Source organism: Mobula hypostoma, chromosome 5 (assembly GCF_963921235.1).
Source record: "Mobula hypostoma chromosome 5, sMobHyp1.1, whole genome shotgun sequence".
Taxonomy (NCBI): Eukaryota; Metazoa; Chordata; class Chondrichthyes; order Myliobatiformes; family Myliobatidae; genus Mobula; species Mobula hypostoma.
Window position 1 is genome coordinate 33,980,517 of NC_086101.1, and position 27,526 is coordinate 34,008,042.

The 27,526-nt window shown below is 50.7% G+C and overlaps 1 protein-coding gene across 1 annotated transcript in view; it reads left to right on the plus strand.

Moving 5' to 3' along the window:
• Positions 1-27,526, plus strand: part of LOC134346745 (collagen alpha-5(IV) chain-like) — a 131,431-nt gene that overhangs the window by 33,505 nt on the left and 70,400 nt on the right. Inside the window, exons 2-10 of the mRNA XM_063048339.1 lie at positions 21,734-21,793; positions 22,369-22,458; positions 22,901-22,945; positions 23,657-23,701; positions 23,778-23,840; positions 24,331-24,384; positions 25,118-25,144; positions 26,121-26,195; positions 26,280-26,342. Of these exons, the coding sequence (XP_062904409.1) occupies positions 21,734-21,793; positions 22,369-22,458; positions 22,901-22,945; positions 23,657-23,701; positions 23,778-23,840; positions 24,331-24,384; positions 25,118-25,144; positions 26,121-26,195; positions 26,280-26,342 (522 nt within the window). The remainder of the gene's footprint in view (positions 1-21,733; positions 21,794-22,368; positions 22,459-22,900; positions 22,946-23,656; positions 23,702-23,777; positions 23,841-24,330; positions 24,385-25,117; positions 25,145-26,120; positions 26,196-26,279; positions 26,343-27,526) is intronic.

Consider the following 27,526-nt stretch of genomic DNA (forward strand, 5'->3'; position numbering starts at 1 on the left):
AGGGACGCAGTGGACTTCCTCAGAGTTTCTTGGGCAGATCTTTGCTCCAGTCTGTCTCACAGAGCAGCTGACACCATAAACAAGGACAGGACATAATGCCCTAAATCATTCATTCCTGTTTCACAACACAAGCTCTCTGCTCAACGCAGATGTGCAGTTCAAATAAACATCCCACTGGACAAGACCCAGCCAACTGTTCAGCTATCGCTCAATGGCAGGTGGGATCAAGATGGCTAGTGGTGGTGGGATTTAATTTCTATCGCAGAGATGTTCAGTGAGACCCGGCTAGAAAGAGTCCTTCTTCACAGAGAGAGTGATAGGGTTATGTATTGTATCATTGATTGTCATGCTGCAAAGGCCAACAGCTACCGCTAACCATTGGCTGGTAGCCAGTTCCTGCCTGATAATGTGCTATTGGGAAGGGAGTTCCGGGGTCATTTGTAGCGGCTCTGAAGCTCCTTACAAGTGTGAGGTGTTGCATTTTGGGAGAACGAACTAGGGAAGAGCATACATGGGGAACTATAGGGCACTGATGAGTGTGGTAGAACAGAGGGACATGGGAATACAGATCCATAATTCCTTGAAAGTGGCACCTCATTTAGATAGAGTCATAAAGAGAATTTTTGGCACATTGGCCTTCATAAATCAAAGTATTGTTGGGATGTTATCTTGAAGTTGTTTAAGACATTGATGAGGCCCAGACTGGGGAGGAGGGGGCAGCTAGCTGTTATATAGACCATAAGACAAAGGAGCAGAAGTTGGCCATTCGGCCCATCGAGCCTGCTCTGCCATTTTATCATGAGCTGATCCATTCTCCCATCTAGACCCACTCCCCCGCCTTCTCACCATAACCTTTGATGCCCTGGCTACTCAGATACCTATCAATCTCTGCCTTAAATACACCCAATGAGTTGGCCTCCACTGCTGCCCGTGGCAACAAATTCCATAGATTCACCACCCTCTGACTAAAAAAATTTCTTCGCATCTCTGTTCTGAATGGGTGCCCTTCAATCCTTAAGTCATGCCCTCTCGTACTAGACTCCCCCATCATGGGAAACAACTTTGCCACATCCACTCTGTCCATGCCTTTCAACATTCAAAATGTTTCTATGAGGTCTCCCCTCATTCTTCTAAACTCCAAGGAATACAGTCCAAGAGCGGACAAACGTTCCTTATATGTTAACCCTCTCATTCCCGGAATCATTCTAGTGAATCTTCTCTGTACCCTCTCCAATGTCAGCATATCCTTTCTTAAATAAGGAGACCAAAACTGCCCACAGTACTCCAAGTGAGGTCTCACCAGCGCCTTATAGAGCCTCAACATCACATCCCTGCTCCTATACTCTATTCCTGTAGAAATGAATGCCAACATTGCATTCGCCTTCTTCACCACCGACTCAACCTGGAGGTTAACCTTAAGGGTATCCTGTACGAGGACCCCCAAGTCCCGTTGCATCTCAGAACTTTGAATTCTCTCCCCATTTAACTAATAGTCTGCCCGTTTATTTCTTCTGCCAAAGTGCATAACCATACACTTTCCAACATTGTATTTCATTTGCCACTTCTTTGCCCATTCTTCCAATCTATCCAAGTCTCTCTGCAGACTCTCCGTTTCCTCAGCACTACCGGCCCCTCCACCTATCTTTGTATCATCAGCAAATTTAGCCACAAAGCCATCTATTCCATAATCCAAATCGTTGATGTACAGTGTAAAAAGAAGCGGCCCCAACACGGACCCCTGTGGAACACCACTGGTAACCGGCAGCCAACCAGAATGGGATCCCCTTATTCCCACTCTCTGCTTCCTGCCAATCAACCAACGCTCTATCCACGTATGTAACTTTCCCTTAATTCCATGGGCTCTTATCTTGTTAAGTAGCCTCATGTGTGCCACACTGAGGATTAGCTTCCTGCTGACAACCCAGCTTGATGGGTTAATGTCAGGTCTCTCGGTCAAACTCTCCTCAACTGAAGCAGAAATGGCTTGGCTTTTCAAGGACACAGACTGTCTTCCATTTACTCAGCCTCACCTGTTTGTTAACCCTCAGGTAAACGCAATCCCACACTCGTTAATGCAGCCCCTGGTCAGCCAGTGACACAGTGGCATCCACACCAAACTTCGAGGAGAGTGGTCCCAGCTTCAAACCTGGTCAGCTCCTTGCATGCTTTCCATCCATCCTGGGTTGCGTGTCGAGCTACCGACTCGGCCTCATAAAAAAAATGACAAAAATACTAAAGAAATGGCAAGATGGCCGCCTGATACGCCACAAGGTGCAGAAAGAAACAACATTGCCTTAAACATATGGTGTGCTCCTTCACACACATCCGAGAGGCCAAAGATTCCAGTTATTCATTCTTCTAATGGCATATCTAGCTGTGTAATGCTCCCTCGGTGCCACCCCTCTCCCAGTGTGACCCTCCCTCAGAACCACCCCTCCCCCAGTGTGATGCTCCCTCAGAACCACCCCTCCCCCAGTGTGATGCTCCCTCAGAACCACTCCTCCCCCAGTGTGATGCTCCCTCAGAACCACTCCTCCCCCAGTGTGATGCTCCCTCAGAACCACCCCTCCCCCAGTGTGACCCTCCTTCAGAACCACCCCTCCCCCAGTGTGACCCTCCCTCAGAGCCACCCCTCCCCCAGTGTGATGCTCCCTCAGAACCACCCCTCCCCCAGTGTGACCCTCCCTCAGAGCCACCCCTCCCCCAGTGTGACGCTCCCACAGAACCACCCCTCCCCAGTGTGACCCTCCCTCAGAACCACCCCTCCCCCAGTGTGACCCTCCCTCAGAGCCACCCCTCCCCCAGTGTGACGCTCCCTCAGAACCACCCCTCCCCCAGTGTGACCCTCCCTCAGAACCACCCCTCCCCCAGTGTGACCCTCCCTCAGAGCCACCCCTCCCCCAGTGTGATGCTCCCTCAGAAGCATGCCTCGCAAAGTGTGACACGTGCTCAGCAGCACTCCTCCCACAGTATGGTCCTCCCTCAGTATGAGCCTGAACTTTCAACCAATGAGGGTGGAAAGAGACGGGTTGCAGAACTTGGGGCAGAACCTTTGAGTGAATGGGCCGTGATGTCAGGAAGCTCCTCTGTTAACAACGCTGCAGACCCGGAACCCCCTCCCTCAGGAACGTTGGTGCCTAGGGTAAGTGGGACTGGGAAAATTGTGAAGGATAGGTATCTTCTGGGAATGGAGGTTAAAGGCTGTGGTCTCATCTGGTGCATGGAGTTGAGGTTTAAGCCAAGTGCCATCCTAGTGAGATAGACTGAAGGGCTGGATGACCTGCTGTTGCTCCGAGAGGAGTCCGTGGCTGTGGATCCAGGATCCAGTCCTCAGACAAACCGTGGGTCTGGGCTCAACTTGCACTGTCCACCCTCCGTACAAAGTGGTGGTTGGCTCAAGCTGAAAGGGTTAAACAGGTTGAAGGAGTTAAACATGCCTTCAAACCTCTGCTCATGTACCATTCAGACCTTTTTTAGTTTGCTGCTGACGCAGGCATGGTCAACAGTAAGTACCAAAAGGTGTCACCTCCACTCCATGTGAGGTGATCATCCTCAGGTCAAAGTGGGACATCGCCTTAACCATGTTCCCAAAGAGAGCTCTCCCCTCACTGACAGAATCGGAGCAAAGGATAATCCACAACCTCCATATAAGGGTAGGAAAACGGATCGCAAAGTTTATTTAACTAGCAGTAACATCAAGCATCAGAGCTAGTGAGTAATGGTTAAGACAACACAATGTGACTGAACAACCGGTAAAGGCTAAAAGACAGTTTAATTTAGAATTGATGTTTGGCTTTGCACATTCCCCAGAGCTGTATAATAACTGAGGAAATATTTCAGTAGTGACAGAGTTGCTGGTTGTAATGTTCTAATAGCATGGGCAATGCAGCTGGCAAGCAACTTAATCTGCTGCCACCTTGGACTAATCTCACAGCAGTTGCAGACATTCACTGCCAGGTACTCCATTCTCACCTTCCTGAGCTGATCTGCACACCAGGTGACAACACACACACACACACACACACACACACACACACCTGTTCTGTGCATTCTTAACAACAATGCATTCCCATTTTATGGAACCGTATTGCATCTCCAGAAGATATCCAGAAGTGCTTCACAGACAGCAGTTTTAAATATGTTTTAAAGAGCTGTCACTATTAAAATATCAGGAATGCAGCAGCCTCCACTCAGTATGATCCCACAAGCATACAGGGGGATCGCTAATGTTTGTCCTGCTGTTTGAAAAAAGGACCGGTCATGTATTTACAGGCCAGTAAATTTAACTTCAGTGGTGGGCAAATTAAACCAAAAGAGCATAAGATACAGGAGTAGACTTGGGCCATTTGGCCCATCGAATCTGCTCCACCATTCCATCATGGCTGATTTCTTATCTCTTTCTATATAGCTATAACTCTACCCAGACCTGTCGTTTGTCTGACGACTGGATCCACAGCCACGGACTCCTCTTGGAGCAACAGCAGGTCATCCAGATCTTCAGTCTACCTCACTAGGATTGACTTGGCTTAAACCTCAACACCATTCCCAGAAGACACCTATACTTCATTATTTTATAGTTCCACTTACCCTAGTAACTATACTCCTGACTCCTGACTTTTGACACACTTACAAGTCAAGAACCTATCAACGTCTGCTTTACATATACCCAGCGACTTGGCTGCCAGAGTTGTCTGTGGCAATGAGGTTCCTCTTCATCTGAATTCCAAAGGGACATTCTTCCATTCTTTTGGAATCCACGCTGAGGAACAGGATAAGCTTTCCTTTGGATAATTAGGAAGGATAGTTAGGATAATTAGGGATTGTTAGTGGACTTGTGAAGGGGAGGTTGCAGTCTGGTTAACTGGATTGAAATGTTTAAGGAGCTGATTAGTTGGCATGTCCCATGGGATGTTCATGTGTTTTAGCAAGACTTGTGACGTATAGCAGAATCCAGAAATAAATGGGCATGGCATCCAAGGGAGAGTGACACCGGGTCGGTGGCAGGAAAGGAAAGGGAACGGTTGATATGTGGTTGAGACTGGAAGGTGGGGTGTCTGCACCCTTTCCCTTGTGAATATCATGCACATGAATGATTCAAGCTTGGAGGCAAGGCGCATGATAGAGATGTTTCGCATTGATGTTGTCTTTGAGGAAACCTCAATGGTCTGGTCAATTGTACAGGAAAGTGGTAAATGGAGTTTAATCCGCAGAAGTGTGCAGTGATGTGTTTGAGCAGATGCACTAAATGGGGAATTATTAAATGGGTTAAAGGAACATGAAGACCTGAGATTCTCCAACTCAGCAGAATGGGTTAATGATTGATCATGGATATTAGAACAAAAGGTTATGCTGAAACTTCAGTCAGAAATATAGGTCACACTTTTAGCACTAGGGACAGTTCAGGTCATGTCACAGAGTAGATTTATAAAGCTATCGGTAAATTGAAGCTTCAGGGAAAGATTGGTGACACACACAAAATGCTGCAGGAACTCAGCAGGCCGGGCAGCATCTATGGAAAAGAGTACAGTCGACGTTTCGGACCAAGACCCTTCATCAGGACTGGAGAAAAAAAGATGAGGAGTCAGGGCAAGAAGGTGGGAGAAGGGGAGATCACCTGCCTCTGGTGTTTCTTCCTCTTTTCTTTCTTCCATAGCCTCCTATCAGATGCCTCTTCTCCAGCCCTCTATCTCTTTCCTCAATCAACTTCCCAGCTCTTTAGTTCACCCCTCCCCCTTCCCAGTTTCACCTCTCACCTTGTGTATCTCCCTCCCCTCCCCCCACCTTCTAACTCTGACTCCTCGTCATTTTTCTCCAGGTCTGAAACGGTCTCTGCCCGAAACGTCGACTGTACCCTTTCCCATTGCTGCTGCCTGGCCTGCTGAGTTCCTCCAGCATTTTGTGTGTGTTGCTCAGATGTCCATCATCTCTCATTTGGGAAAGATTGGCGATGCCTGAGTTATTTTGTTGAGAGAAAATAAAATGAAGTTAACGGAGAGAAGTCCATGATGTGCCTTGATAGAATAAATAGGGATTTTACTTTAGCAGAACAGTTAAAAACCAGGAAGGGTGATGAGGGAATGATAGCCTTCACAAAGGCTGTTGGGGGTTGGGGACTTACTCGACCATGGGTGAAGTAATTTCCCTGAATGATCGATGGGGTGTAGGCCTCCAGACCCGATGCTGAGAGGTGGGATTAGTCCGCAGGACATGTTACACTGGGATAATGACTATGGCGTGTAAGTTCTATGGGCAGCTGTTTAGGAACAGGTTCAGATCATTAGCTTGCACCTTAGAAATGCATTGGAGGACTAGACGGAGGAAAGAGGACATGGAGGTATTGGGCGACACGGTAGTGTAGTGGTTAGCACAGCACTGATGGCGTGGGTTGGGGTGAAAGGGGAGGGGAAGACGGTGGGTAATCAGGACTCGGTACGGGGTAGGACAGTGGGTAGTGGCATTTTGTACGGTTCACGTTTGCGGAGCGAGCTGTAAGCAACTGGATAGGTCCAGGACTATCCCGCCTTCCATTCCAGTGTAACATTCAGAATGCAAGAGGGATTCAGCAGGGCAGGCAGCGTCTGTGGAGAGGGATTCGTCGCCACCCCATTGAAGGCGCTGAATGTCGCTCCTTGTTCCACGAGTTGTGGGAAACACTCGGCGAGTGATTTATATTTTCCAGAGCCTTTGTTGCCGATGTTTGTCTGGGAAGTTGACTGCGTGATCAGCTCAGATCACTAATGGATCGGGCACCAACGGAACATTCCTGCCCTCAGGAACGTCCGGCTAATGGAATGCAGCGAGATAGATAAGGAGTTTCGATTCATAATTCCTCTGGTAGATGAAAGGACTGCAGCATTAAATGTGCAGCCACTCTTAAAGTTTAGCTTTGATGCCAGGTAGTGCTTCAATAAAAGTCAGGTCAGGACTGCCTGACACCACACCTTGAACCGAGCCCTTCCTCAGCCGGCCCACTCCAAAGCCGGAGCGGGCCTCCAGAAAGGGTTTGTTAAAATGTGGCACCGAGTCCGCTGAGAGATTATAGCCAATTCACGGGTGAAGATGGAACACTCAGCAGGTCAGGCAGCATCCGCGGAGAGAGAAAGAGTTGATGCGTCAGGCCCGAACAATTCACAGCCTCTCAAAGGGCGGTCGGGTCGACTAGGTACAGTCCAAACTAATCGGCGTGCGTGTGCGTGTTGATTTTCTTGCCGAATAAAAGTCACAGTTTGGGAACAGGTGAGGGGAAGTGAGATGAGGTGGGGTAAGAGCAGAGACCGGTGAGCACACCGGAGGTAGAAAGAAGGACAGTTAGCAGGTTGGTGTGGAGCAGGAACGGCGTCACGATGGTTCGTCGGACTAGTCGGTGGGTGTTCCGCTTGAGAGAATATTTCTTCCCTCTGGCGGGAGGTTTTGGAACGTGGGGGACGGGGGGAGGGGGGAATTAAAAACGAAAAGTCCAGAGATTCGGGGTACTGATGGTGTGGAACGTCTCCCTCAGATCAGGAGGGTGGGGACTATGAACTCTTCTCCCACACAAACCGGGGTCCAGATCGAATCAATGGATGGGGAGAAGGATGGAATATTCTAGAACGGTGGACTGAGCCCAGAGCCCGATCTAAGGGCGGGTCAGTGGATGTGGAGAGTGCTTTTCCGATTGTGGGGAAGTCTCTGACCGGAGGGCCCAGCCTCACAATAATGTGGCGTCCCTTTAGAACAGAGATGAGGAGGTACTTCTTTAGCCGGAGGGTGGCGAATCTGTGGAATTCATTGGCACAGACGGATGTGGAGGTAAAGCCATTGGGTGTATTTAAAACGGATGTTGTTCGATGGGTTCTTGATTGGTAAGGATCTCTCCCTGGAACGCTGTGCCCCGGCAGTGGGGAAGTCCTGCTTCAGACGCGTTTGTTGCAGCTGACTCTCCTGGATATCATGGACTTGACGGCGTAATTCTGTGTCAGATGCATGTGACATCTGTCCGTTACTTATTTTGAGAGTGGTTCTCATTAAGATTCGCTCTGGTATTCAAGTTCCTCCCAGAAACGGCCCTCTTCTTCCTCGGGGACCAAAGCCATCCAGCAAGATCTGATCCCCTGGCTCAAACCTTCCCGCTCACACCTGTCTCAGCGTGTTGCTCTCCCAAGGTTACAGCGTTGCTGGCAACGCACAGGTTCCGAGTTACGCCCGGTCACAATTCAGTGAACACAACTCCTGGTCCTGGAACACCGGCAGTCTAATTCAGTGTCCAGAGGAAAGGTCTCGGCTCGAAACGCCGACTGTTTTTCATTCCTCTCCAAAGTTGCCGCCTGACCGCTGATTTCCTCCATCGTTTTGTTGCTGTAACTGGCGCTTCTGCCCAGGGCCCAGCCCGGGAGCGTCGCCCAAAGCTGAGCCTTGAGAGGGTCACAGGGACAGGTCAAAGCGCTGGGTCAAAAGGACGGACCTCGGGCAGCTGAAGAGATGGAAGAGGGAATATAGAGACGTTTCTGGATGGTGAGATTGTAAAATGTTGCTCATATGGGTGACTGGTGATACTTGAAAGGCGAAGATTTCTTGTATACAATATACTTGAACCCTGTCTTTGGAATTTGGCCGGGAGTTGTCCTATTCTCTGAGTTTCACTAATCCAGTGCTTTATCGGTTAGTTTCAGGACAAAGCGATTCTGTCGCAAGGCCGTATTTACAGCCCTTTTCCCCGTCCTCTTTACAGCCACAGTATCGCCCAATCTGTACATTGCTGGTAGCATCGAGTCAATACTTGCACTATGACATTTAGTAAATACATTCATTGCAACACGAGGGAGCGCCACACTGTTGGAAGGACTTTAGTGAGGGAGCGCCACATCATCATTTGGGGTCGTACTATTCCATAGTACCGGAACACGTATCTTCCCCGCCCCTCCCTCACCTCCTTCGTTAAAATAAATTATTTCCCCTTTAACGGTTTGAGTCGCCGTGTTCTGTGGCTGTGGCCGAGCCCACGCCGGGCCTGCACTCGCGTTCCGCTGAGCGCTGATTGCCGGGGGTCGGTAGGACTGAGGCTGTGGGTGGAGGGGAGGGTAAGAGGGTGTGGGTGTGGATGAGGTGAGAGTGTAGGGCCAAGTGTAGATGCGGTGGGGTTGAGAGGGATCGAGGCGGGCCAGGGCTAACCACGGGTCTCCACCTCGTTGAGTGTGTCGAGAATGGACGGTCAGCTGTGGGAACAGCTGTTGCTGAGGCCCCGGCCTAAGCAGATATCACGGAGATCACAACATGTGAAGTGGGTGGGCACATTGCGCAACACACGGCTGAACAAAGTGGCCTTTATCTGATCTAAGTGAGTGTCGGCGCGTCTGAAGCTTCCTGACGAAGACCGCTTCGGCTGGGCTATCCCTCGGCTTTGGTGTGACTAGCTTTTTGAGTTAGGCTGCTGATCTTATGACAGACACGAGGTTTTGAACTGTTTGCTTTTGGACCGTCGGGACATCTGTTGAACTTGAGTAACCTCACGCACCAATCCCCAGCCTTCCTCTTCGCGAATCCTTTCCTCTGCCTGCTACCCGGACTGGCTGGGTCTTGTCTGAGGATACACAGAGGTCCGCCGGTTGCCCAGTGAACATGAATGACCCGTTGTAAAATGTATCGATGTTGATAGTTGCCGGTTTTGTTATTCCTGAACATTAAATGCAATTTCCACAGCGGCAGCCGCGCGATTTAAACTCAGTTCCGAGGGATCCTTAGTTCAACGGCAATTGTATTCCTTCACCATGGTTCCTTGTGGTTCCCCTGCAGAGTGACCCCGGGTGTCCGCCGTGGTTTCCCATGAGAGCCACTGGGTGAAGTGTTGCGTGTCCCGCGACCCGGATCGCGCACGTCTGTCCTTACCTACCACCCCACCAGCCTCCGCAGCCAGCACACAATTCTCCGGAACTTCCGCCATCTCCAACGGGATCCCACCACCAAACACCTTCCCCCCGCCCCCCCCCGACTTTCTGCCTTACGCGACTCCCTTGTCCAGTCGTCCTTCCCCATTGATCTCCCTCCTGGCAAGCAGAACAAGAACACGTGCTATACCCACCCCTGCACCTCCTCCCTCACCCCTTAGGGCCCCAAACAATCCTTCCAGGTGAGTCGACACTTCACCTGCGAGTCTTTTGGGGTCATCTAAAGCATCCGGTGCTCCAGGTGTGGCCTCCTGTACGTATATAGGTGAGACCCGGGTAGATTGGTAGACAGCTTCGCCCAGCACCTACACTTCGTCCGCCAGAAAAAGCGGGATCTCCCAGTGGCCACGCATTTTAATTCTACTTCCATTTCCCATTCTGACATGTCAGTCCCGGCCTCCTGTACTGTCGTGATGAAACATAGAAACATAGAAAACCTACAGCACAATACAGGCCCTTCGGCCCACAAAGCCGTGCTGAACATGTCATTACCTTAGATATTAGCTAGGGTTACCAATAGCCCTCTATTCTTCTGAGCTCCATGTACCTGTCCAGGAGTCTCTTAATAGACCCTATCGTATCTGTCTCCACCACCATCGCCGGCAGCCCATTCCACGCACTCACCACTCTCTGTGTAAAAAACTTACCCCTGACATCTCCTCTGTACCTATTTCCAAGCACCTTAAAACTTTGGCCTCTCGTGATAGCCATTTCAGCCCTGGGAAAAAGGCTCTGACTGTCCACATGATCAATGCCTCTCATCACCTTATACACCTCTATCAGGTCACCTCTCATCCTCCGTCGCTCCAAGGGGAAAAGGCCGAGTTCACTCAACCTATTCTCATAAGACATGCTCCCCAATCCAGGCAACATCCTTGTAAACACTCAAGTTGAAGCCACACTCAAGTTGGAGGAACAACACCTTATATTCCGTCTGGGTAGCCTCCAACCTGCTGGCATGAACATTGATTTCTCAAACTTCCGGTAATGCCCACCCCCTCACCATTTCCCTCTCTCACCTTAATCTCCTTACCTGTCCATCACCTTCCTCTGGTGCTCCTCCCCCTTCCCTTTCTTCCATGGCCTTCTGTCCTCTCCTGTCCTATCAGATTCCCCATTCTCCAGCCCTTTATCTCTTTCACCAATCGACTTCACAACTCGGTACATCACCCCTCCCCCTCTCCCGAGTTCACCTATCACCTACTACCTTGTACTTCCTCCTCCCCTACCCCCAACTTCTTGCTTGTGAACTTTTTCCCCCCAGTCCTGATGAAGGGTCTCGGCTTGAAACGTCGACTGTTTACTCTTTCCTATGGATGCTGCCTGGCCTGCTGAGTTCCTCAGCATTCTGTGTGTGTTGCTTGGACCTCCAGCGTTGCAGATTGCTTGTGAGACACAAGAGACTGTGGATTGTGGTTGTGGTCCTTCCTGCATCCTGTGGGCTATTCGTGAGGTTTACTCATCTGGCGAGAGGAATATTGGATGTTGGAGGCAGACACTCTCACGACGTTGAAACCCTCTTAGCGAGTGTGGGGATGAGTGGAGGAGGCTGCGTAGCGAGCGCTGGCAAATGGGATTAGTGGAGATAGTCGGCTGGGACGTGGGCCGAATGGCCTCTTTTCATGCTGAATGACACTTACGTTGCAGTCAATATATACAACGTGGGAGGTGTTTACCATATTGTATCTGGTTTACCAATGGGCAGGAACTCCCCTCTGTGTGGTGTATCTGAGTTATACAATGATCAGGACTCGGTTCATCTTGGGAGCTCCGGCGGCAGCAAAATTAATGACCTCACCTATCGAAGACCACCGACTTCCAGCTGTCCACTAACGCTGGCTTCACAGTTCAGCTCACCCACTACTGGAACCCTCGCGCTTTGCCTTTGTTACCTGGAACTGAGCCCAGTGCTCGGGAACCCAGTCTATTGCCCAGCCCAGCCCGTCGAATCACTGATGTGCCGTGTGCACACCTACCTGCTCCCCCCAGTAAGCATGTTCTCCTTCCCTCTGGTCATGGTTGACGACATACACCCGTCAAATTTCCACCATTGACACCCCTTCTAACTTGCTTCCCTCAATTTTGCTCCCTCCCTCCGCCTCTTCTTCCATCTACTCCCTCCCACCCCCTCCTCTTCTGTCTACTCCCTTCCTTCCCCCTCAGAACTTCCGTTTTCCACCCCAGATTCCTTGTCCCAGCAGTCCCGCTCACTTGGTGAACTATCTAAACATGATGAGAAAGACTTCTGTGGATAGCTGGATGTTCTTCCACCGAGCTGCTGATAGTTTGCCAGGACAGGTTGCTTCGATCAGTTTTCTTTCCGGATTGTTTGTAAGTCTTGGTGAAGGGGCGGGTTCAAATATTAGGACCAGCCATGGGCAATTCTGCAATCAAACACCAGCCGGTAGATAAATTTAAATTTTATTTTGTTGGGAATTTGCCAGGCTCCGTGCCCGGAAGCAGCGCTCGGTCCTGTCTGACCCGGGGTTCACCTTGGCTGGCGGTACCTGTACTGTACGGAAGGAATGCCGCCGTGTTAGAGACCCGGTCCTCCGGAACAGGAGCTTGCTCCCTCGCTCGGTGGGATGCCGACGTGTAGAGAACAGCACTCCTTCAATATTCTCCTCAGCTAGTTCCTTCACTGAAGCTCAACTGATTTAGGGGACGAGAGCAGCCATTCGGCTCCCTGAGCCTGTCCCGCTCTTCAGTTGCCCCCTATCTGAACTCTAGAACTGTGGACCCCAATGCAAACCGATCCAGGGGGGTGCTGGAAAGACTCCGCAGCTGTGTGGGGAATGAGGGGAGGGGAGGGGATAGGGTGGACCTGTCGGGGGAAAGACCCTTCACTGGAACTGGAAAAGTAACACGATACTTTCACTTGTAGAGAGATGGCGAAGATTAAAGGGAAGATGGGGGGGGGTGGGGGTAGGCTACAGGCAAAGTTGTTAAAAGGACAACTATTGTGAAACCGGCAGCTGCAATGCGGTAATCCAGAAAGAATCTGAACCAAACACCCACCAGGTTGGCTTGCACCCCAACGTCAGGAGATGTTTGATGATTCTTGAACCGAGAGTTCCTGCAGATCATAAAACACGGGCAGATTTATGAAGACACTTGAAGACCTGTTTAGTACCAGCTAACTGCTGTATATAATGTTCAGTAAACATTTCTCTCAGAACAAACTTGATTCTACCTTTCCTTCGGTGAAGTGGCAGTCAGTAAACGTGGGAAGTGAGATTGTACTGGAGGGACGGACCCTGCAAACGACAGCGTCTGGCCACCGCTTGGTGCTGGAGGGTTCCGAGCAGCGGGACACTTCCATGAGAGACGGGGGTAGTGGGTATGAAAGGAGCAGAGAGATAGTTACGCCAGAAATCCCAGAGATGGAGACTGTGGGAGGGAGCAGTGATCTTCCGGAGGTGGCCAGTGTGATCATGTTTGCGGTTGTGTGCTGGGGCAGCAGGCTGAGGGTAGCAGACACCAACAGAATCAACAAACTCATTCGTAAGGCCAGTGATGTTGTGGGGATGGAACTGGACTCTCTGACGGTGGTGTCTGAAAAGAGGATGCTGTCCAAGTTGCATGCCATCTTGGACAATGTCTCCCATCCACTACATAATGTACTGGGTGGGCACAGGAGTACATTCAGCCAGAGACTCATTCCTCCGAGATGCAGCACAGAGCGTCATAGGAAGTCATTCCTGCCTGTGGCCATCAAACTTTACAACTTCTCCCATGGAGGGTCAGACACCCTGAGCCGATAGGCTGGTCCTGGACTTATTTCCTGGCATAATTTACATATTGCTATTTAACTATTATGGTTTTATTACTATTTATTATTTATGGTGCAACTGCAACAAAAACCAATTTCCCCCTGGGATCAATAAAGTATGACTATGACTATGACTATGACTATGAGATACTTGGAGAAGGGTCTGTCTGCTGGATAGGGGGTCCCAGAGATGAAGACAGGGGTGGGGGAGGAGGGGAATAATGATAATGATAATGAAGGGCCAGTCTGCTGCAGGAAAGGGCAGCATCCTGTTTAATTAATTTATTAATTAATCCCTTCGAGCAATCCGCTCTAGCGACCCTCAACAAGCCCAATTAACCCTAACTTCATCACGAAACAATTAATCTACCCAGTGGGTCTTTGGGAGGAAACCAGAGGACCCGGAGAATACCCACGCATTCTACGGGGAGAACGTAGAGAGATTCCTACAGAATGGTGCTGGAATTGAACCTCGATCTCCAGAATGCCCTGAGATGTAACATCACAAACCATTATGCTATGGCGCCCATGAAGGAGAGGTTTTAGAAATTTTGGTATCCCCTGGTCTGGAGACACATGATGCTGGAATCTAGAGCAACAAACGGTCTGCTGGGATACCTCAGCGAGTCAGACACACGTGTAAAGGGAATTGGGCAGTTCAGGCTTCTGCCCCCTTCCTTTCTATTCCTGATGAAGTACCTCGTCCCGAAACTCGGCAGTTTATTCCCCTCTATTGATGCTGCCCGACTTGCAGAATCCTCCCAAAACATTGTGTGTGCTGTTCAAGACTCTCATCATCTGCAGAATATCGCGTGTTTATGAAATGGGCAGTTGACGTTTTTAGGTCGCGACCAGGGGTTTCAACCCAAAACGTCGACTGTCCACTTCCCTCCTCAGATGCTGCCCGACCCGCTGAGTCCTCCCACATTTTGCTGGAACTGGGGCCGCTGTGACTCCGATTTCCGTGGACCTGCGGCAGAGAGGCACCACCCGCCCCGGTTTATGTCAGTGCGTCTGGAGTTTCCGAAACCGCTGACATACAATGGCAACAGAGCAGCCACGCGTTTGGAAACGCCACATGTGCCAGCGCCAAGGGAACCATAGTCGTGCTGTTCTTTCCCCCGTTACATTACATCGAAGTGGGAAGGGAATTACAGCACAATACAGCATGGTTATATGTCCTTCTGTCCGACCAGCCTCTGCTGGCCATGGACGATTCCTGCTTGTTTCTGAATACTCCAATGGGTCAATTTAATATCAGACAATGTATACAAAATACAACCTGAAAGTCTTGTTCTTCGCAGACACCCATGGAAACAGAAGAGTATCCCAAAGAATAGGTGACAGTAAAAACGTTAGAACCTCAAAGCCCCCTCACCAGCAAAAAGCATCACCACACCGCCCACCGAGCAAACAAGAGCAAAGCCCCCAACCGACCATTACCGGATAGTTGCTGGGGAAATGGTCCACAACGATAATGACCACACCGGGCCGGGAATAGGGCGGCTGGGGAGACGCTCACGCCTTATGCCCAGACCCGTGGCGCACAATGATCTTGCTGCGCACGGGTTACTGGGACGGTGGTTCCACGCGCGTTTTTTTTCTGGAACACGGATCACTTGACACTTCTTTCCACGTTCTCGAGTCCTTTACACTTGGAGTTAAAGCAGCGCGAGTTCGTGCAAGGGGACAGGAGTTAGTGGCTGCTATTCACTACCTCTGACAATGGATTCTCGCAGGATCCCGGCGGCTGAGAAGGACTTGGGGAATTTTTGGGACAAGCCCAGAGGGAGTGAAGAGAAAGGCCGCTTTATGTACGAAGTGACATTAGCGGACCTGTTACTGGTTGTGTGCCATGGAGAGTGAAGAAGAGTTTTATTTTAAGAAGACAGAGATATTGTCTGCTTGGAGATAAGCTTTAGGAAGGAGTTTAAGGGGGAGGGCGGGGTTGTGACAGCGGGTCTGAGAGTGCGTCTGTCCCATGCCAGTCTGGGTGGGGAACCCTTGCGTCGTGGGTGTGCCGATGGAACCGATTTTTAAAAATCAGATACGGAAGTACAAGCTCCGGACAAAATGAAAGTGCCAGTCAGGGCAGAGTCTTGCATCAGGAGCGCGGCTGAGCAGGGGCGATACCGGGAAACTCCCTCTCCCTCCACCCACATCACGCCCCTTGCCCGCGGGGCAGTCGGAATAGGGAACTACCCCCCCCCCCGCCCATCACCACCACCACCACTACCACTACCACAAAATACTCTGCTGAGATCAAGGGTCAGCTGGCAGTTTAAAACTGGAGGTGACGGATTGGACGAGTCGAAGGGCGTTTCTCTGCTTTCGCGTTCAGTGACCCTATGACTTGGTTTGGGTGTGACGACTGGCGGAAGATGGAGGTCTGGTAACAGACCGGCGGTTCTAGGGGCCGAACGGCCTGTTCCTGTGTAAATCAATCGTTGAAAGAGTGGTGAATAGAAAAAAAACTCTTTCCTTCCCGGCTTTTCCTGATTCCCATTTCAGCTGACTTCCTGCTCTTGTTCGGTGCTAGTTTCATTACGACTTTGAATCTGTGAAGCGCCCATACATCCTGTTGTGTACATCAGCCCGTCTGGAATTGTTGGCCAAACGTTCACCTCTAAGTGCTTTTTCCTCTCCCTCTTCTCTCAAAGTCTGTCACGTTGCCGTGTGGCTGCTGGTGGTGGTAGGGTCAGTGTTCGGTAAAGCTCCCAAAGGACAGAGATAAACCGTCTTCCATCTCCGCTGGCTGACGGCCAGAGTCTAGGACGTGGCCAGTGGCATCGACGTGCTGGTCGCGGCTGACTTTTCACACAAAAAAAGTGATTAACATTCTCTTGAGTGTGAAAGCCGGAACTGGACCTGGCATTTATATCACAACCCTCTGAACAAGTCCCATCTCCCATCTTCTCCCTGCGTCACACCGCCCTTCGGCCCTGCACCGCCGACTGGTCGGTCTTGCCAGGGCTGGGACTGATGTCCTGAGGGTGATGCTGAGTACAGGGCAGAAACAGCGAGGAGGGAAGCGGGCAGAAGTTGATGAAGACTTGTGCCCGAGTGATACCGGACCCGCCCCTTCCCCTTCCCTATACGTCTTCATCACGATGCCCAGTTTGTACATAGCAAGCTCCCACAAGATGAAGGCAATCAGTGTTGTGAGATTTTACACTCCAGTGGACTGGACAGCTCGAGTTGTACTTGATTAATAACTTTCTTTACTTTGAATTTGTAGGGAGAGACTGGCTAGGCTGGGATCATAAACAATAGAAAGTCTGCAGATGCTGGAAATCCAAAGCAACATACACAAAATGCTGGGGTGAGGTGGGAGGGGGTGTCCTGAAAAAGGGTCTCTGCCCGAAACGTCGACTATTCCTCTCCATAGACGCTGCCTGACCTGCTGAGCTCCTCCAGCATTTTGTGTGGATAGGCTGGGGTTGTGTATCCTGGAGTGGAGGCTGGAGCGTGACCTTATGATGAGGGGCACAAACAGGTGATTGGTCCCAGTCTTTTCCCCAGGGTGGGGGGGGGGACCAGAACTAACTGTGGGAGGGAAAAGATTTAAAAGGGACACGAGGGGCGCTTTTTTATTCAGAGGGTGATGCAGATAATGAACGAGGTGCCAGGGAAATGGTAGTGGGGGGGGGGGAGAATACAATTCACAACATTCAAAAGGCACTTGTACCGGTACGTGGGTCGGAAAGCTTTGCAGGGATATGAGCTAAACGCGGGAGACTCAGGAGCGCTCACCGGTCAGTACGGACCAGCTGGGCCGAAGGGCATGTTTCTGTGCTGTGTAACTCTGTGAGTTTCGTCTCCTCTGTATTTAGCCTTCATCTGAGGGTCTAATAGTTCAGCGCTGAATAGTTCGATTCCCACTGAGGAAAATTAATCAAATGATTTGGCCCTATCACTGTGTATTTTTGTGGGATCTTGCTGTGCACACATTGACTGTTCCACTTCGCTGGGTTCAATTTATTTTCTACCGGTCCTTTTCCTGATCTTCGGCTGAGGCCGTTGTGTCCGGGGATGTGTGTAAATTCTGGGCCGCGTTTCTATCAGGTGAGCCCAGGGACTTACTCTGGGTTTCAGCTTTAAGGTTTAGGCGATCAAGAAGCGAGTTTGTCACCGATCCCGCATCCGGAGCGTCCGTCCCTCACAGCGAGCGCATGGAGGGCGGGCGCAGTGTTACACGCCTCTCTGCTGCCCTCTGTCGCAAAGCCCGGCAATCGCAGATAGGTATACACCCATCCGCTTACACACAGATAAACCAGCTACACCCCCCCCCCCACACACACACACACACACACACACACACACACACACACACACTCTCACACACTCACGCACTCGCTCACTCTCTCACACACTCTCACTCACATACAGGTACAAACTGTACCACAAGCAGAGATATACACACCTTTCTGGCCGCCTGCTCTGTAACTGTAGCACTTTGTTTAGAATCACGTTAGAAGGAAAATCAGATTCAGGTTTATTATCACCGACTTATGTCACGAAGTATTGCTGCACAGTGCAAGATATAAAAATTACTGTAAGTTATAATTAAAAGTAAAATAAATAGTGTAAAAATAGCGTGGTATTACCTCTATGTATATATGTAATGATCTGTCTGTATGGTATTCAGACAATAAGTTTTTCACTGTATCTTGGTACATGCAACAATAATAAACCAATTTTCACACAGCAAACTTTACTACGCACAAATAAGCACAAACTACAAGTTCAAGTTCAGTTACTGTATTGTCATTCAACCATATAGGTGTATACTGCCAAACAAAACAACATTCCTCTGGACCAAAGTGCACAGTTCTTCTCCTAATGCTATGGTACCTCCTGTCTGATGGTGGGGGGGGGGTGTCAAAGAGATTGTTGGATGGAGGTGAGGAAGCATTGATGATGGTAAGGGCCCTGTGCACGCAGCGCTCTTGATAAATATCTCTGATGGGTGCAAGAGAGACCCCAGTGTTCCTCTCAGCAGTCCTTTGTAGGGACTTGCGGTCACACACACAATACACAACCTGTACCATACACACTCACACAACCATACATCTGTCCCTCTCACTTCCTCGCACAAGGATAGAATATACACACACGCACACTCAAACTATACCACACTCACACATTCATACATCCCGTTCCACACATACCACGCCAAAGTACATGCATAATGTATCATGTATACACACACACACACACAGACACACTCACTCACATGCACACACAGGCTCAGAAAGACAGACAGACAGACACACAACATGTACACAGTTTGAGAGGCACAAAGAGTGATATTAATCACTTGCTATGTAAAATCTTGCCACTCATATCCAGACATCCCACCCTGCAAAAACTCATTTCAGGGAGGTAGCACCCCCGCCCTCCGCAACCCCATATCCCCCCCGCGCCCCCCCCGGTCAACCTCCATGGGTGTATGTAATACTTTGGTGATTTTGTCTAATCCGTAAACCAATTTGGGTATATGCAGAAAATGTGACATTAAAATGTGTACCTACATTATCATGTTTATTCTATTACAACTTTAAGCAAGTCTACAGGGAGTTTGGCCTCATCACTTAGGACATCAATAGAGTAGCTCCTCAGCAGCCAGCCCACTAGTTTAAACACAAAATAATCTGCAGATGCTGGGGTCAAAGCAACACTCACAACAGGCTGGAGGAACTCAGCAGGTCGGGCAGCATCCGTGGAAAAGATCGGTCGACGTTTCGGGCCGGAGCCCTTCATCCTGACCTGCTGAGTTCCTCCAGCGTGTTGTGAGCTAGTTTAAATAACATTAGCTATGCTAGTGAACGAATGACACCTGTTAAACTCACCTCAACATGTCTTTTACAGTCCTAACCGACCATGGGCAATGGAAAAGTCACTGTTGCAAACAGTGCAGTGAGCAACACTGTCATTATTTTTGAGGTCGACTGTAAAGCCCGCCCACAGAGAAAACTGATAGGTCTACTTAGCACGAAGAGTGACCAATCAGGGCGCTCCCTCTCGCTCTTCGCTCTCCCTCTCGCTCTCTCTGTCCCTCTCCCTCTCAAAAAAATCGATTTCCGGGATATTGTATGTAATTTCCAGACATCAGGGAGCCACTATCAATATGTGGGAGACTCCCGGATCTTCCGGGAGAGGTGGGATGTCTGCATATCCTTTTAAAACTCCTTCTCATGTTAAACCTCGGCCCTTCTGTTTTTGGAACACCTATCATGGGAAATTTGATTCTATCTACCCCATCCATGCCCCTAGAATTTTATATATCTCTGTAAGGTCACCTCTCAGACTCCAGCACTTCAGAGAAAATAGCACCGATCTATCCGGTTTCTTCCCACAATTAAAGTCCCCCAGGCAACACCTATCCTTTCCGTAGTGCGGTGAGCATGCACACTCCACACAGACAGCTCCAGAGGTCAGGCCACTGGCACGGTGACACAGCAGCTTCACCGGCTACACCGCCGTGCCACTGGAGAGTGAGTTGTCAAATCTTATCCGGAAAGGATTTGTACAGCGAATCTCCGCTCACTAACTTTACAGCCTTTCCTTAAGCTGCACAGATCCGGGATAGTGACTGGGAGGAAACGTGCACAATTTGATATAAATTCAGAATCACCTAAGGATGTTTACACTGATATTTCAATGTGTATCCATGGGATTCCACCCAACTCTTGATCTGGTCTTCCTGTTTTTAATGAAAGTGTTATTTTTGATCTGCTTGGACTATTTTCCTTGAGCCTTATTGTTTGTTGAACAGTACAGATCTTAACTTACTCTTTTGGAAAGAACAAGAAGTCTGTGGGTTTGGAATATTTGGTTTTAATTCCTCAGATTCAGTAGACGAGAAAGAGCAAATGAAAGTGGGGGGAGAAGAGAGAGTGAGAGAGAGGCAGACAGACAGAGAGACAGGGATATAGGGGGTCAGAGAGGCAGAGAACATTTGGGGAGAAAGATAGAAAGAGGGAGAGAGAAAACATGGGTGAGGAGAGATGGAAAGAGGGGGAGAAGAGGAGTGGAGATAGTGGTCTAGCTGACAGAGGGCAGAGGTCACTGCACCAGGGGGAAAGGTTTGATTTTGACCTTGGCATCTGCCTGTGTGGGGTCTGCACGATCTCCCTGTGACCCCAAGAGCTTCCCAGGATTCCCACCCACATCCCAAAGACATCTAAGGCCAATGCAGATGCTGGAAATCTGAAATTTGAAAAAAACGCAGACAATGTCAGGAAACCTCAGAAAGTGGATCTGCGTTTGTGGGAATAGCTGTGGTCACAGGCGAGAAGGTTGATTGTCGAGAATTGCCCCTAGTGTGGGTGGGTAGTGGGGGGGGGGGTAGGATGGGTAGAGCCGATGGGGATGTGGGGAGAATAGAAAATAGGACTGATGTAGGGTGAATGTAGATAGGTGGATGAGGGCCAGCATGAGGTCAATGGGCCGAAGGGCCTGTTTCAGCCCTGTATCTCTCTGTGACTCTGGAAGAGAGAGTGTTGGGGGAGGGGAAAGCAGGTTCAGAAAGAGGAAGGAAGATAGAAGAGGAAGGAGAGAGAAAGCAGAGGGAGGGAAGGAGGGAGATGAAGGAAGAAAGAGGAGGATGGTGCTCTGTCCTAGACCGAGGAAGTATACAGGGAGACCGGCAAAAGGGACAGAGGATGTCAATTTGCCCTGTATTTTTCAATGTCCTGGGACAGTGAGTGAATGGGATGAGAATTCCGGTTGTTTCAGTGAGGGTGGAACCGGACTCCGGAAAACTTCACCCCGTGGGGCCTCTGACCCCTGACCTCATAACTCCATTGGCTGGAGGGACGAACAACGTGTGGGCAGGGGACACTTGGTCCTGGGGGAGAGGGCACCAATCCCTGGTGTCCTGAGGGGAGGGCCTGGGCCCATGGCTTCTGCTGGGGTCTCTGCAGATTCAACCACCAAAGGCTTTGTGAGGGTGGACTGATGGGGGTGAGGGGGAGGGGTTGTGCGAGTGTGGGAGGGGTCCCCTTGCACTAACAATGTCCCTCTGCCTTCACCCCAGGCCTGCCATGGATGCACATCCAGCCACAAATGCGACTGCAGTGGCGTCAAAGGAGAGAAGGTGGGTGAGTGGGATTGTGGAGAGATTGGGCATGAGGTCCGGGGGTCGGGTGGGGGGGGGAGTGGGATTTGGTTGAGGTTGGTGGGTGAGGTCAAGGGGGGATGTTGGGGATGAGTTTCAGAATGAGGTCGGAGGGTAGGGTTGAGAGCTGGGGTCAGGGTGAGGTGGGGGCGGTGGGTTGTGGGGTCAGCAGGTGAAGTCAGGGAGGAAATGAGTTCAGGGAGTGAGGTCAGGGGTTGAGTTCAGAGCGTTTGGGGTGAGGTTGGGAACAAAGGTCAGGGTGGGGGTCAGGAAATGTGTTTGGTGGGGTGTGAAGTCAGGGGCTGTGTTTAGAGGGTTTGGGGGATGAGGTCCGGGGTGGCGGATTGAAGTTGAGGGTGACGTCTGTGGGGTTGATGGCGGGGTGGAGTCAGGGGGGGGGTGAGGTCAGGGAGCAGGTGGGTTTAAGTTCAGGCGAAGGTGGCCTTCACTAACACAAGCAGAGGAGATTCCTAGCTGTAGGATGCCCTTGTGTGAAATCTTCCCCTTAGATCTCCTGAACAACGACCAGGATGAACTCTTGTGTCTGTTTTCAGGGGGCAATGGGACTGCCCGGCTTTGCAGGGCCCCTGGGAATGCCGGGATTCCCGGGGGTCGAGGGACCAGTCGGCCCTCCTGGGCTGAAGGTGAGTACAGTGACATTTTCGCTTATCACATCTGCCTCATCACACCATTTCATTCCCCTCCCTGCTCTGTCGACCTGCCCGACAACCACACCTTCCTCCCCCTGGTTCCCCTCCTTCCCATACTCCCTGCTCCACTGTCCTCTCCTATCAGATCCAACTGCCTCTTCCACCCAGCACCTCCCAGCTTCAAACATCATTCCCTCTCTCACCCTCCCTCACCCGGATCCAACTCCTGCCCCACTACCACCATCTCTTCATATCAGCTGTCTCCCCTCCTTCCAGTGCTGATGAAGGGTCTTGACCCAAAACCTCAACTGTCCATTTCCCTCCGTAGTGGCTGCCTGATCTGCTGCGTAACTCCTAGTGCGTGCATTACCATGGACTCTTGCGTTCTCAGCGTTAACTGGCTACACTGTGTAACAACTTCCTCTCTCTGTTTCAGGGAGACAGAGGAGAACCAGGAGCAATGGGGAAGAAGGGAATCCGGGTAGGTATTGTTTGTAGTCTGTGGTCAGACTCCGGGCCCCTGACAGGGATAACCAAACCCAAGCACCTCTGGATGTGACCAACCTCTAATACTGCAGATGCTGCAAACCTGAAATAAAAATTCAGCGTTTCAAGATTCAAGAGCGCATTTATTGTCAAAGGGTGTATAAATTCTACAACCTTGAGATTTGTCTGGTCACAGGCAGCCGCAAAGCAGGAAACCCGAAAGAACCCAATTAAAATAAAAAGAGTAAAGACAGATCTCCAACATCTCTGCGCACAGGTAAAGAGAAAAAACAAACACCAATTGTATAAACAGTCAAAGCAAGCAAGAAGGACAGCATTCCAAATCCCTGGAGCAGGCCGGAGTAGGCCCAAAGCCATCATATTAGCGGGGCAAATCACCGCAGAGGTTCGCAGACACGAAACACAGCGGGGTGGGGGGGGGGCAGGCTCACAGCCTTAGCATCATGGAGAAAGGAGCCCCCAGGTTAACTGGGCCGGCGTTTACGCTGTCCGAGCAGCCAAGCATACCTCGCATTAGGACCCGGGCTCTGCTGCGGCAATCCACTCCAGGTCTAGATTTCGCATTTGTGTGTAATTTAGGCCTAATCTATATTTCCCTCGTGAATGCCGGCTACCTGATGCTGAGGGAGGTATGTTCTTCACTGGCTTGTAGACGTGCCAATAAACTCGACTTTCCCATTGACAGGGTCCAGCTGGAGCCCCTGGATTCCCAGGAACGCCAGGATTACCTGTAAGTGCCACCCCATTCACATTGAAAGCGCTAAGCTCATTCGACAGAGGTAAACTTTGGAATTCTCTTTCCGCAGGGATTGCCGGGTCAGGATGGACCTCCCGGTCAGAAGGGTATCCCAGGGTGCAACGGCACAAAGGTAACAACCTCAGGGTTAGATTAATCTGTATTTCTGGGACCTTCACACAATGGTCAAGCACAAACTCCCAAACCTGATACCCCATCCAGTCTGATCCCACCCCACTTGATTCCACACCCCTCACTTGCCTCACCCTTTCCTAGCACCCAGTCTGACCCCACTCCCACAGCTTTGATATTCAGTGTGATCTCCCTCCTGGATGTATTAAACTACCATTGCAGAGTGCCAGACCCTCAGTGAGGGGAGGGGTTGGGGGCCGTGGGATGGGTGGGTGGAGAGGGTAGAGTGAGGGGGTGGGCCAGTCAGCAGGGTAAGGTGAGGGGAGAGGCTGGGCAGGGAGTGATGCAATGGCTTCCGTGGTGGGGGTGGGAGGCAGGTCTGGGGCCTCAGTGTTGGGGGAGAAGGAAGGTCTGGAGCCTCAGTGGGGGAGAGGATGGACTTATGGACTGGGATGGACACTCCATGGGCTGATGTCTTTGTGTTGCTGCAGGGTGAACCAGGTCACACTGGGCCAGCAGGATTTCCAGGATTGCAAGGCTTTCCAGTAAGTACAGAAATTGACCATGACCTTGCAATTCTATAGTAACAGTGGCGTGTGTGTGTGTATTTGAGTGTGAATGTGTGTGTGTATGAGTGTGTGTGTGAGTGAGTGAGTGTGTGTGTGCTTCTGTGTGAGAGTGTGTGTGTGTATTTGAATGTGAATGTGTATGTGTGAGTGTGTGTGTGTCTGTATCTGTCTGTTTCTTGAGTGAAAGAGCTGGACACTATATCTGTGTGTGTGTGTGTGTGTGTGTGTATGTGTCTGTGTGTCTATGTCTGTGTGCGTGTGTCTGTCAGTGTGTCATGTGTGAGTGAATGAGCTGGGCACTGTGTCTGTGTATCTATGTGTGTGTGTGTGTGTGTGTGTGAGAGTGTGTGAAAGTGCGTGTGTGTGTGTGAGAGTGTGTGAAAGTGCGTGTGTGTGTTGTGAGTGAGTGAATGAGTTGGGCACTGTGTCTGTCTATCTATGTGTGTGTGTGGTGTGTGTGTATGTGTGAGTGTGAGAGGGAGAGTTTGTGTGTATGTGAGAGAGAGAGTGTGTGTGTGTGTGTGTGTGTGTGAGAGAGTGTGTGTGTGTGTGTGTGTGTGTGAGAGAGAGAGTGTGTGTGTGTGTGTGTGTTGTGAGAGAGTGTGTGCGTGTGTGTTGTGAGTGAGTGTTGTGAGAGAGAGTGTGTGTGTGTTGTGAGTGAGTGTGTGACCTGGACACTGTCCTCACATTGGTTCTGTTTGCTTTCCAGGGTCAACCGGGATCTCCTGGGCAAAAGGTCAGAAACAAACCAACTTCTCAAAACCTTTTCAAAAGTTGAACCGCGAGTGCTGATCCCAAGTGTATCTCAGTCTCCTCCTCTCATTCCGCCCGTCTTTAGCTGCACCCGTGGATCCCACACATCACTCCCAGCAGACTGCCTCAGCTCATTGCCGATCACAGTGTGTGGTTGGGGCAACCCCAAAGGACAGTGCTTCACGTTTCCGCTGACCGGATGTTGTAGAACCCATCGCTCTTCAACCCCTCCTTTCCGTACCAGTGTCCCTGCTCTAGACCTCCCTCATCTATCTCCTGCTCATCAGTTATATGGGTTTCCTCTGAAACCCAGCCCTTCCCCAGGGATATTCCGTTAAAGATACAGATGGCATGTCACATTCCCATTAACTCCCAGATGTCTGGGACTTCAGATTTAGGGCCCATCAACCAGTTACGTCCCAGTGCCTCAGCCCTCTCAAGCTTGGAGAGCTCAGCCAAGACAGAACAAGTAATAAGGCTTCATGAAGCAGGGAGCAGGATCGAGCTGGGGACTGGGGTTGGATAAGCCCACAGAGAGAGTTGGTGCCCTTCTGTGTCCTTTCCGGTCATCCCAGGCTTCCAACTGCACTGAGTGGACGTGCACCATAAGGTCACCAGCTGACACAGGGACAGCTCGATTCGTCCATGAGTCAAGTGTCAGGTGCTGGGAAGTGTCCTCCACCTAACACTGCCTCCTTCCCCTGCAGCTGGAAATTTCCCTCTGTGTTTCCAGTTTGGATCTTCTCTCCACGTTCCCAGCTCATTGATCCTCCTGATGGAAGCCGTTGCAGCCAATTGCCAGCAAGGAAACCCTTTGCTCAGAGAGAACGACTGCAGTCTCTCCAGCCTCCCGCAGCATAACGCTCCCTTACCCCTGACAGACTTCCATCAGGTCTGGGGCTGAGGAAAGTGGGGATACCAGGACTTTTCTAACCCTCTGATGGTTTGTCTCCATGCAGGGAGAGCCCGGGGAAGTGATTGGCTTTCCAGTGCTGAAGGGAGACCCTGGAATCCCAGGACGCCCAGGGGAAAAGGTGAGCTCTGGATTTCACCCGTAACCCCTCAACCCACACTCAGGGTGCCTGCCTCCTCCTCATCCAATGTGTCTTTGTTTGCAGGGCTCGCCAGGGATTTCAGGACCCATTGGACCTCCAGGGCCCCAAGGCTACCCAGGACCTATGGTAAGTCCCCTCCGCACTGTAAACCGGTCAGTGGCTCCACTCAAGTTTGAGGGTTTCAGTTTCAGGAATGTAGGTCGACCCAAAATGTCAGGAGAAAGGGGCCGTGTCTGGGACGGAGGTCCGCAGGGTAGGGAGGACAAGCTCGGTGGCTCTGGCGTTGCGACTTCTGGACTACCACTCCCCAGTGTTGGGGATAAACTCCATATCCTGTCCACAGGCATGTTCCCCACGCTCGATGCCATCCTGAAGACATCTCCAAGCACTGTGCCCCCGGGACCCCAGCCCACTGTCCCACACTCCATACCCAGGCAAACGTCAGTGCATAAACCACTGGAAGAACTCAGCAGGTCAGGCAGCATCTACAGAGGGAAATAGATAGCCGATGTTTTGGACTCCAGACTTAATAAAGGCGCCTCAGCCCAAAATGTCAACTCTATTTCCCTCCTTAGATACTGCCTGACTCACCCAGTTCCTCCAGTGTTTTGTGTGTGATTCCTGCACCCGCAGAACACAAGAACATAAGAAACTGGCTCGTTAAGCCTGCTCGGCCATCCAATAAGCCCAAGGTTCCTGTTCCTGTGGACTCAGCTCCCTTAATTCCCTTAATTCTGCCTATGGAAAAATCTAACTGTGTCTTAAACGTATTTAATGAGGCAACCTCTACTGTTCCCCTGGGCAGAGAATTCCACAGATTTATCGCTCTCTGGGAAAAGCAGTTTCTCCTCATCTCTGTCCCACTGAATCACGAGGCTATGTCCCTGAGTTGTACCAATTCTCGTGGCCCCCAGGCGTACTTGATGAGGTTATTTTGTGACCTGGGCACTCAGTGGCAGGAACTGGGTGCTTTTCGGAGAGTGTTACTCTGGGGAATGGATAGGAAACGTTATCTGCAGCCCCCCCCCACCCCCCCATCCTTACTTAACCCGGCAGCAAGAGTGTCCCCCTGCCAGCTCACTGCACGAAGCATGGGGACGATGGTGTGGGTGGGGGGTGAGTCACAGTGGCCTGACACTGTTACAACTCAGGGCATTGGAGCTGGGAATCCATTTCCAATGCCGTCTGTAAGGAGTCCACACCTCCTGACTGTTATCACTTGTGCTTCCCTCGGACGCCCGGGTCTCCTCCGCAGTCCAAAGGTGTACCGGTAAGTAGGTTAATCAGCCATTATGAAACTGTCCTGTGAT